An 11,698-nucleotide genomic window follows, 5' to 3' on the forward strand; every position below is an offset into this window, starting at 1 on the left:
ATATCAAGAAAATACTAAGATAAAAATTATTATGTTGATTAAATAATGAAATTATTAATTATTATAAAATAATAACTTTTAACCAACTGAAATTCATAATAACAAAATTAAATAATTGTTTTTATTTTATTAAATATAGTATCTTATCTTGCTCGTAAACATTTTATAAAATAAAACTTTTTTTATTTAAAAAAATATAAACTAATATTTAACAATTTAATTAATATAAATAGATAAAATTAGATAAAAAACAATATTTGATAAAAAAAATTCTTAATAAAAAATCCTATAAAAAGAATAAAAATTATTCGAAAAAATATTTCTAATTAACTATAATTTTAAGATATTTTTATTATTTTCATTAATTATAATTAGTTTAGAACATGTCTAATATTCATAAGATTATTTTATTATTTTCATTAATAATTACAGGTAATTTTATCTAATTAAATTTTTAATTATTAATAAATTACTAAAAAAAATTATTTTGTTTTTTTATAAAAAAAATTAATTTAGTTGCAAATTGTTTGACTGACAATAATAATAATAATAATCAGGATGATGATCAATTAACTAAAGAAGAACTAATTCAGCATCTAGAAAATGATACTAGACTAATTAATAGTATAATTGGCGATTGGCAGCATAAAGGTTTCGATGATTTAACATTGAAATTGATTGAATTTCAACAAAAATTTATTAGCATAAAAAATAATGTCGAAATATTGCAAGTAACTGATCCAGATTATCAAATACAATTGTCGATCTATAATAAACAACGATTAGAATATGAACAACGAATGGAAAATGAAAATCTAGATGGTAATCGTAAAATTGGTCATTTCAATAAATTGCAACTAGAACAATTGTATTCGCAATTGAAATCAAAGCATTTGGATTATCTGAAACAATTAGAAACTAAAATCAAAACGATAAAAGATGAAAAGTTAGCTGAAATTGATCCTAACATATTGCTAGCAATGAACAATAATATGAAAACTGATATTGTTACTATCGAAAATTTAGATAAATTGTATGATGAATATATTTAATTTAAAAACTAATTAAATTAAATTCAAAATTATATATTTCTTAAAACCTGTATATTTTATTATATTCAATTTTTCTAATAATAAATATTTTATTAAGCACATGATAATTATAATGTTTCTTTATTTTTTATTAGTAATCATTAATATAAAATATATTAATTAGAAAATTAAAACAATTTGAAAAAATTTATAATAAAAGTTTATTTTTCTTTGTCTATCATTTGTATAGTATTAAAAAAATTGTTACTTGTTATTACAATACTATTCTTTAATTAATAATTGTTTATAAAAATAGTTTAAATCCAGGATAGACTATAAAAAATACTATAATATAACTATAATAATATTTATATGTTTTATAATTGATGAGTAATCTTTAAAATTTCAATAAAATAAGTTGATAAAAAAATCCAATCAAATCAATTAGCTATATATATAATAACATTTGTTTAACAATTGATACTATATTGAAATTACTAAAACACTCTAGAATAAAGTACTATATAAGATAATATTGAAATAGTTGTTTTTACAAAAAACAATTATTTATCAATTTATAATATTGAAATTACTAAAAACACTTAAAATTAAAGTATTAAATTAGATAATACTGAAATAGTTGTTTTTTTAATTACTCAATTATTTATCAATTTATAATATTGAAATTATTAATAAATTAATCTAATAATATTAAGACTATTAAATTAGATAATACTGAAATAGTTGTTTTTTTGTTAATTACTCAAACAATTATTTATCAATTTATAATATTGAAATTATTAATAAATTAATCTAATAATATTAAGACTATTAAATTAGATAATAGTGAAATAGTTTAGTTTTTTTAATAAATAAAATACATTTTAAAACTATTTTAGTGTTATCTTTATAATTTAATTAAGACTAAAATAAATATATAATTTAAAAAAAAAAATCTATATATAAAGCAATTTTTAAAAATAATAAAATTATTAATTATAAAAAATAATAGAATGTCTAATTATAAATTTATTTGGTTAACTTTGCTCGTTCTAATAGGTAAATTATAATGCAAAAAACAAAAAATAATTGAAATATACTGTTATTTTATAGGTTTATCGCAAACAACCTACATAAATTTAAAATGCTACGAGCTGGCTAAAATAACGAAAAATGATTTGCTTAACAATTTATCTGGGGCAATTGTTTTAGCAACTCAAACAAAAAATTCATGGTTGTCTAAAGGTTATAAAGGTTCAAATTATAATACTCTGGGGAAAGATATTGAAACACTACAGCAAATGAAATCAAGGGTAAGTGCAGCCGATCCGACTACACCCGATGGCCAGGAATGTATTGAAACAAATAACCAGGGTCTACAGGATATGCAAAAATCAATTCAATTGACTATAATCAATGGTAACCAAGAATTAGGCAAACAAAATCGTCAACACATTGATGAAATTTCCAATACGACTGCTGACTATCAAACTAAATTAACAAATTTTCTACAAAAAATACCAGAAAAAGATGAACTAGCTGAAAAATATGATACAAATTCAATTAAAACTCTATTAAAATCTATGATTGATTATTCAAATAAATTACTAGATATAATTGGAAATCTATAATTTTATTGATTCGACAACATCACTAACTTCGACAACAAATAATAATAATAAAATATCATTTAAAATAAGTTTAAAATTTTAAAATTATTAATATATTATATAATTTTTAACTTTAATAAAATTGCATTAAATTTATATTTGATTCTAGTATATTTATCTTAATTTATTATTATTATTAAATAATTATAATTAATACTAAAAGTAAAACAGTTACTGTATATTATACTATATATAAATATTAAATATCAATATATAATTTTTGATATTGATGTTTAGTTAAGTGTTTTGTTTTTTAATATGTATATTGAAATACATTTTGAGTATTAGATATCATTAATAGATAAATTTATAATAAAAAAAATAATAATTTTCTAATCGCAAAAAAACTATAAATATTGGTAGTATTAACATAGTTTTGCTATTAAATTCATATTTTTAGTTTACACTAACATTTTATTAAAAAGTAATTTTTAATGTAGAAAAAATGTTTTCTATTTTATTAATCATTCAATTAATAAATTGTTTTGTTGTTGTTGTGTTTAGTGAACAAAAATCTGTTCAAATTGAATACAATGAACTATCGTATAGTAAAGATAATAATCGTACGATTAGTTTAAAATGTTTATATAAATTAAATTCTGTTAACAATGTATTTAAAATTGAATTTGAATCTTCATATACATCAATTGGTTATATTGATTCTGAAGGTAGATATTTTTTTTTTAAATTATTAATATTTATATATAATTTAATTTAAAAAAAAATTAATATATAATTTAATTTAAAAAAAAATTAATATATAATTTAATATTTAAAAAAATATTAATAAATAATTTTATATTTGAAAAATAAATTAGTAATAAATAATTTTCTATCTTAAAAAAATAATTATTAATATATAATTTACTATTTTAAAAAATTTTATTAAAAATCAATCATCTAAAGGTCAATTATCTAAAGGAACATATCCTGGTATTTTGTTGTCTAGTCTAACTATGAAAGCAAACAATGAAATCAATTTTTCAATTGATTCTGATAAGTTTTTAGAGGATGAATTTTTATGCAGTGTAAGTGATATTGAAAAAAGTATACCATCGCCATCATCAAATAGAGTTAAAATTACTAAAAAAATCGGTAAATATTTTTTTTTAAAATTATTGTTATTTATATTAATTTATTTATATATTTTTATTGATATAGAAACTGTTGACTTGATTCCACAGTTTGGCAATAAATCTGACAAACAAAATTATACATTCAAATTTATGGATTGTCTAAAATTCCAATGTTCATTTAATTTAATTGATAAACAATTATTGACAATTAATTTTAATTTAAATGGTGAAGCATTTTATACGTATGATACTAAAAATAAAACAGGTAATATTTTGATAAATTTATTTAGTTTTTTTTAAAAAATTAATTAATTTAATTTTATATATTATTTTTTAAAAATATAATTAATTTTATTTATTAACTTTTTAAAAATATATTAATTTTATTTATTGTTTTTAAATAATTTAATTTAATTTATTTATTTTTAAAAAAATATAATTTATTATTTGTCTCTCTCTCTTTATATATATATGTATATAATTAGGTAAGCAAACATTAGATAAATATCATTCAAAAAATAGTATTCAACTATTGGAAAAACCTGAACAATTAATTAACGATAAATTGGAAATTGTTTTAAACAATTCAACCGAATCGGCTAAAGGTTATTATACATGCGATATTAATTTTAAAAATACTTTTGAAATTTTGGAAATAACTAAACACACATCTGATAAATTGTTAGTTAGTTATACTACTCCTAATCCTAATAATAATACTAATTTAATTGGTTTCAAAAATTATTATTATTTTATTAATAATTTACTAATAATAACAATTAGTTTGCTATATATAAATTATTTTTAACAAATTTTATTATATTTGTTTATTATATTTTTTTCTCATTAATTATCAATTGTTTTTTATCAATTAATTAATACTTAATATTCATGTCTAAATAAATAAAATAAAGTTTGTGTATTACATTCAATATTATCAACAAAATTGATTTTTTTTAATTAACTTTTATTATTAGGAATATTAAGTAATTATTAATATCTTAAATATATATATATATATATATTGTTTTAAGTCAACAATAGTTATATTATTTTATATTAATTTTTAATTTAATATTCAAATATATATTAAAACTTTATTAGAAAATATAAATAATTAATAATAATATTTTAGATAATAATTATTTAATATATATATATATTAATCAATACTTATTAATCATTTGATTTTTATTGTATACTCTATTATATATTTTTAAAATTTATCATGAAATTTCAATTATTGAAAAAATAAATTACAAAATATAATACAAAATTATTAGTATTTTAATATTTAATTTAATAAAATTTAGTATAAATTTCAAACTGATAAATAACTAATAATTAATTTAATTAAATAAATACTTAGCTATTATTTTTTAAGATAATTAGCAAATTGAAAACTTATTTAAATGTAATAGTTTCTAAAAAAATCAAAATTAAAAAATTTATCAAAAATATAATTATAGATTTGATAAAATATTTTACAAGAAAAGCAAATTAAACATAAAAGTAAACATTTAATTCAAATGAAATAATTAATGAATTAAATGTAAAAATATTTTATATACTCAAACTGTAATAAAAAAAAACATTACTAATAATATTTATATTTATTTATTTTATTATTTACTAAAAAAGCTAGACTGATATTAAGTTTTAATAATAATTTTATTTATTTTCCATATATTATTTATTAGTTGAATAAAAATTAATTATTAATTATAAAAATTTTATTGTTAAAAAAACAATTATAGCTATATATAAATATAAAAAAAAATCTTTAAATTTAAAATTAATAAAATATAAAAATATAAAAACAATCTTAATGCAAAATAGTAGCAATAGCAATATTTGAATTATGAAAACATTAGTATTTATTTATTAATAATTTAATTTTATTCGTATTTAATATATAAAACTGTAATAAAAATTACTAATTTATTATTTAATATTTATTATAAAATATTTTAATATATTAGTAGTTTAGTGATGGCTGTAGTTATTATAAAAAAATTTTTTTAAATAATTAATATTTTAATAGTTGAATAAATAAAAAATTAATAACAATTAAATGATTTAAACAAAATTATTGTTATATTTTATCTTAATTAAATATGTTTATCCTATGTATACACTGACAGTATATAATATTTAAATTATATTAATAAATATTAATTTGTTATTTTTAAAGTTTTCATATTTAAATAAATAAAAAACAAATAATTTATTAAGAAAATCTATTTTTTTAAATATTTTTATTATTATTAATTAATTATTTAAAATACAACAATTTATCAAAAATGTAATTATAGAAATTATAATTTGATTATTATCACATTAATTCACATTTATAATATTTATAATCTAAAAAAATAAATAAAATTAAACAAAATTATATTCCTATTAATCATTAAAATTAAAATAATATTAATATATAATATTAGAAACAAAAATTCTATTTAATAATATATTTAATAATATTAATTTTATTTTTAAAAAATTAATAGCAGTTAGTTTTATTATTATTACTACTACTCAACATTGTATTAATTATAATATTTTTTTGAAAAACCCATTACCAGTGTCTCCAAAATTTAATAATCAGATCCCGTCAGATACCGAAAGCTAATTGTCGGCTATAAGCGAGTTAGTGATGGTCTGTATGTGTCCAGCGGTTACTCACTCAGTGTATTTTGATGGCAACGATCGGAGCTCCGGGAGGGACAGCCTTCAGGACATAATCATCAGTTCAACTCAGACATACATTCACTGATCAAACGGCAGTGTCTGGCCATCAATGACTGTCCAACACGATGACGATGATGTCTATGTGTGTGTGTGTGTGTGTTTGTGGGGCACCGGTATCACCAAAAATTTATATTACACTAGGAATGTATAGACGGTATGTAATTATTATATTATTTTTAATCAATCAAAAATATAAATTAATAATAATATTTTTTGATATATAATTTTATTATCATTAAAATAAATAAGTTAAACTATAACAAACTAAAATTTATATATAAATAACTTATATTTAATAATTAGTTAAATCTAATAAAAAATATCGATTAATTAAATTTATATTAGTAATTTAGTTGCTATTTAAATAAGTTTAAAAAATAAATAAAATTTAATAAATTTAGAAAAAATTGTTTTATACGATAATATTAAAAATTAATAAGAAAATATTATGTTTTATATATAATACTGTAATATTTTATTAAAATTACTTAAAATAATTTTACATATTTTGGTTAATATTTTATTTAGTGAGACAAAATAGGGCTAAAATTTTTATGTATTTTTTTGTAAATATAGAAGTATATTATTTAAAAATAATTAATTTAATTATTTAAAAAAACTATTTATTTATAACTAATAAATTTAATAAATATATTGATTGTTTGCTAAATAATATTTAATTTTTATACATATTTACTTTAGTAATTTAAATTTTACTAATTTTATATTTTTAAACCCAGTTTTATTATTCTAACGGTTTGCTATTAATACTAAATGATCGGGAATTTTATATATGATATAATTTTTTTACTAGTAATTGAAATAAACAATATTAAACAATAGTTTTTAAAATAAATAAATTTTAGTTATAATTAATAAATAAATATATATATAATTGATGATAGTATTCAATTGGCATAACTAATGTAAATAATAATAATAATAATAATTTTTATGTAATATTTAACTTCTTTTTTGTTTGATTTATTTACACATTAAATAATTTTAATTTATATATATATATATATATATATATATATATATATATATATAGTATTTTATTGTTATATTAAATTAATTTATTAATAATTTTAATAATATTAAAACTGTAATATAATTTTTTTTATAAAATTATAATTCATAAATTTTTTAAATATTATATTTAATGGATCTAATTGTTTTTATATTTAACATTGTTTTGATTGATTTATTTACATATTAAATAATATTAATTTAATTTTTTTAAAAAATATATCTTTAGTATTTTATTTTGATAGCTAATTTGAAACTGTTGCATATTAATTAATTAGTTTATAAAATATATCATTATTTTATGAATATGTAAATTTGACAGAAATCGTCTCAAACAAAAAATTATTAAAATTATTAATTTTTTTTAAATCATTTAATAAAATTTTTATTATTTAATTTTATTTAGTTGAAATTGTAATTTAAATTTTTTGTGCCAAATATATACACAAATTTATATTATTATTTATAATATTTGTATTAAATTTGTTAAAATCAATTTCATTGTACTGTACAAAAAATTATAAATGTTAAATTTACATTTTTAAAAATAAATATTTATATAATTATTTGTTTAATTATTTTATTTACTCAATATTAATAATTTTTATTTAATAACTACTATATGTTTTTTGTATGTTTAAAATAACGTAATTAATTGTGAACTTTATATTTTATTATGATTTTGTGTTAATAATAGATGATAACATTCAATAATAATAATTATTATTATTATCAATTAAATTAGGTATATTTATTTTATATTAATAACACATAATTAATATTAATAATAATAAATTTTGTTGATAAAAATTTTGTGATTAAATTGTGATTACAATTATTTTTTATTTGAGTTAATATTTTTATTTTTTTTTGTTTATTTTATTAATAGTTATTGTTGTTTAATAAAGTTTCCCAAAACAATAGTAAAACAAGCAACAACAACAAGTCTAGTATCCAATTATATGTTAATAATAATAATAATAGATTAGTTATAATACATATAAAAATCTATTGTAACTATTTTTTTCTACGTTTACTTATAATAAGTTATGATATTTGATAGTCAGGTAAGTGTGTAATACATGCTATTTGTTGTAATATATATTTAAGATAATAATAATAAAAAAATTATTTTAAAAAATCATTAATTACAATAATTATTAATAATTTGTTTTTTATACAATATTATTATTATTTAATATAATTTTAGTTAAATAAAATTAGTTAGATATAAATTATTATTATTATTATTATTATTAGTCAATAAAATATTATAATAAAATTGATTATTATTATATATTTTTGTATTATATTAATATATTAGTACTGGTAGAAAAAAACTTGTGATAAATTGTTTAATACATTACATAACAATTGTATGTTTTGTTATTATAAATTAAATTTAAAAAATATATACAAATCTAATTTATGATAAAAATATTATTTTTATTTATTTTTCTATTAACAAACTGTAAGGTTTTATTTTGTGAATTTTAAGCCATTTTTAACTATTTTTTTCAAAAAAAATTATTTTTATTTATTCTCTCTATAACTTGAACTAAAATAATTTATAATTTTATTTTATTATATCTAAGAAAAAAATAATATTATTTATATATTAATAGTTTAGAATAAAAATTTAAATCTTTTATATTAAATTATTAAATATATATATATTTAATTTTTATTAAAATAACACTTGAAATCATAATATATTTATAAAAAAAATAATAATAATAATAAAACTGTAATATTATTAATAAAATTAGTTTTCATTTTAAGTAATTGTTTCAAATATCTATTTACTAGGTGTCATAGATATAATCCATTTAATATTATAATTAATTTATATTTATAAATATCGTTAAAATATTATTTAATTATTATTTTTTTAGATATCTGTAATATTGTTTGATAGCAGTTACTAATGGTAGACATACAATATAAACTTGCCTTTAATTGATTTTAAATTAAATTAAATTATTTTATTAAAAAAACTATGAATGTTATAAATTATATAATTTTAAATATACATTATGTATATTTTATTTTAGTAAATTTAAAAAAAATATATATATTATTTTTATATATAACGTATAAAAATTATTTACTAAATTATTTAATTTAATTTAAAAAAAATAAATAATAAACAAAATAATTCTATTAAAAATATTTTAGTAAATTTAATAAAAATACATATATTATACTAGTAATTATTATTTTTAAACTACAGTTTTTTAAATATATAAATTAAATTATTAATATTTAAATTTTATATTTAGAAATCAAATAATAAAAAAAATTATAATAAAAAAAATTAATTTACTTTATTTATTCTATGAAATTCAATTTTTTAAATAACTAAAATAAAATAAAAATAATAAATAATACATTTAATTATTATATTAAATATTAAATAAATAATTTATATGGTTTTTATTTAAATAACTGTAATATTATTAATAAATTAATTTAATATTTTAGGTAATTGTTTTAAAATAATTACTACTAGATTGAAACATATATGGAAATATAATATGATAAATATTTTTTATTTATTTTTAAAATAAATGTGTTTTTTGAGTGGTTTATAATTAATTGATTATTGTTCATATTTTATATTAAATTTTTAAAAAATTTATATAAACAAAAAATCAGCAGTTATTTAGATAATTTTAAAAAAGTATAACATTAATAGTTATAAATAAATTAAAATATTTATAGAATACTTAAAAATTCAATTATATAATTAATGTATTTTATTATTTGTTTGTTTTTTTTTGTTTAGTTCATATAAACTTTATGTTTAAAAAAATACTTAATTAGTATTTATTTTTAAAAAATAATTAGTAAATTATTTTAATTTTATTTATTAAATATTATTTGATAATGAATTTGATAGGAAAGGCATTGTATGATAGGACAGACATGTGATATACGGACAGTCCTATGACTGATCAATGGGCGGGCGATCGACACGACTGTCCCAACAAATACCGACTGATAATACCGACCGCTGAACACATCACTAAAAAATTTATTTTATTTTTTTGTTATTGAAATAATGTAACTTTTGTATTAAAATTATATATAAAATAATGTTTATATATATATAGTAATAATTTATTTATTGATATTGTAATTTAATAATTGTTTAATTATTTATGTTAATCTTAATTATCAAATGATAATTTTTTTCATCCAATAAGTTATAGATAAAATACAATATTAATTGTTGTTAATTATTAACTGTAATTGTTTTTTTTATAAATAAAAAAATTTAAATAAATAATTGAATTCAATTTTTTTTAATCTAAATTTGTGTACAGTATAGTTGTATTTAAATATTGATATAAAATTTTGTTATATATACATCTATTATTTTTTTATAATTTTAAAACTGTAATTTTTTAATAGACTAATAATTAATACAATTATATAAATTGTTTTAATTTTATAGTTTATTAAGTGATAAAAAAACGTTATGTTGAATGTATGAGTGATTCGCTCTCTCTCTCTCTCTCTCTCTCTCTCTCTCTCTCGGAGAGAGAGAGAGAGAGAGAGAGAGTATATACAGAGAGATATATACAGAAAAACAGTAGATTCAATACAACCAGTAGTTTGACAACCAGTTCATAGAAAATAGATTTTTTCAATTTTGTTCATTAATTCAGTTTATTTTTTTTGAAATACAATATTTATTTTTGTCTATTAGTATATAAGTGTATACATTGTTTTTATATTTTAAATAATAAATACTATATATATTTTATTTCAATAATTTAATATATATTTCATAAAATTATTATCTAATATATTATATAATATTACACTGTATTATAAACTAAAAATAATAATTATTTTATAATATATTATTGTTGTTGTTGTTATATAGTTTTGCCGATAATAATCGTATGGCCATTGAATCGGTGAATCACTTGCGGTGGAAATTATTTTCATTATATCTAAATAAAAAAAATTAAATAAAAACAGATTTATTAGTTAATTAGTTTATAATAATAATAATTAGATATAATGTTTGACTAATTTGGATATAATCTGTAGTTAATATCAATAGTTAAGTGTTCAGACAATTTGATTTCCATTTCAAGTCATAATAAGTCTCTCTCTGGTTGTG

The 11,698-nt window shown here is 15.2% G+C and overlaps 3 protein-coding genes across 3 annotated transcripts; all 3 read left to right on the forward strand.

The window, feature by feature from the left end:
• Window positions 1-322: 322 nt before the first annotated feature.
• LOC128957160 (uncharacterized) lies at window positions 323-1,146 on the forward strand. The gene is made up of 2 exons (XM_054302883.1): window positions 323-432; window positions 517-1,146. Exons 1-2 carry the CDS (start codon window positions 384-386, stop codon window positions 1,050-1,052), a joined length of 585 nt encoding a protein of 194 aa, XP_054158858.1. The 5' UTR covers window positions 323-383; the 3' UTR covers window positions 1,053-1,146.
• An 879-nt stretch (window positions 1,147-2,025) lies between these two features.
• On the forward strand, window positions 2,026-2,724 carry LOC128957158 (uncharacterized). The gene is made up of 2 exons (XM_054302881.1): window positions 2,026-2,090; window positions 2,145-2,724. Exons 1-2 carry the CDS (start codon window positions 2,045-2,047, stop codon window positions 2,660-2,662), a joined length of 564 nt encoding a protein of 187 aa, XP_054158856.1. The 5' UTR covers window positions 2,026-2,044; the 3' UTR covers window positions 2,663-2,724.
• Window positions 2,725-3,316: 592 nt separating this feature from the next.
• LOC128957159 (uncharacterized) lies at window positions 3,317-6,674 on the forward strand. The gene is made up of 5 exons (XM_054302882.1): window positions 3,317-3,369; window positions 3,608-3,796; window positions 3,863-4,042; window positions 4,263-4,382; window positions 6,363-6,674. Exons 2-5 carry the CDS (start codon window positions 3,658-3,660, stop codon window positions 6,407-6,409), a joined length of 486 nt encoding a protein of 161 aa, XP_054158857.1. The 5' UTR covers window positions 3,317-3,369; window positions 3,608-3,657; the 3' UTR covers window positions 6,410-6,674.
• The last annotated feature ends 5,024 nt before the right edge of the window (window positions 6,675-11,698 follow it).

Source organism: Oppia nitens, unplaced genomic scaffold (genome assembly GCF_028296485.1).
Source record: "Oppia nitens isolate AA-2021 unplaced genomic scaffold, nextdenovo-longstitch-racon4-pilon3 scaffold37_pilon_pilon_pilon, whole genome shotgun sequence".
Lineage (NCBI taxonomy): Eukaryota > Metazoa > Arthropoda > Arachnida > Sarcoptiformes > Oppiidae > Oppia > Oppia nitens.

What these genes read in the sequence shown, in the direction of transcription:
- LOC128957160 (XM_054302883.1), top strand. Translation starts at nt 384, where the DNA reads ATGTCTAATATTCATAAGATTATTTTATTATTTTCATTAATAATTACA. An exon ending in ATTTTCATTAATAATTACAG is followed by an intron (nt 433 to 516) that starts GTAATTTTATCT and finishes AAATTAATTTAG; the next exon opens with TTGCAAATTGTTTGACTGAC.
- LOC128957158 (XM_054302881.1), top strand. Translation starts at nt 2,045, where the DNA reads ATGTCTAATTATAAATTTATTTGGTTAACTTTGCTCGTTCTAATAG. An exon ending in AACTTTGCTCGTTCTAATAG is followed by an intron (nt 2,091 to 2,144) that starts GTAAATTATAAT and finishes GTTATTTTATAG; the next exon opens with GTTTATCGCAAACAACCTAC.
- LOC128957159 (XM_054302882.1), top strand. Translation starts at nt 3,658, where the DNA reads ATGAAAGCAAACAATGAAATCAATTTTTCAATTGATTCTGATAAGTTT. An exon ending in TAAAATTACTAAAAAAATCG is followed by an intron (nt 3,797 to 3,862) that starts GTAAATATTTTT and finishes TTATTGATATAG; the next exon opens with AAACTGTTGACTTGATTCCA. An exon ending in TGATACTAAAAATAAAACAG is followed by an intron (nt 4,043 to 4,262) that starts GTAATATTTTGA and finishes GTATATAATTAG; the next exon opens with GTAAGCAAACATTAGATAAA.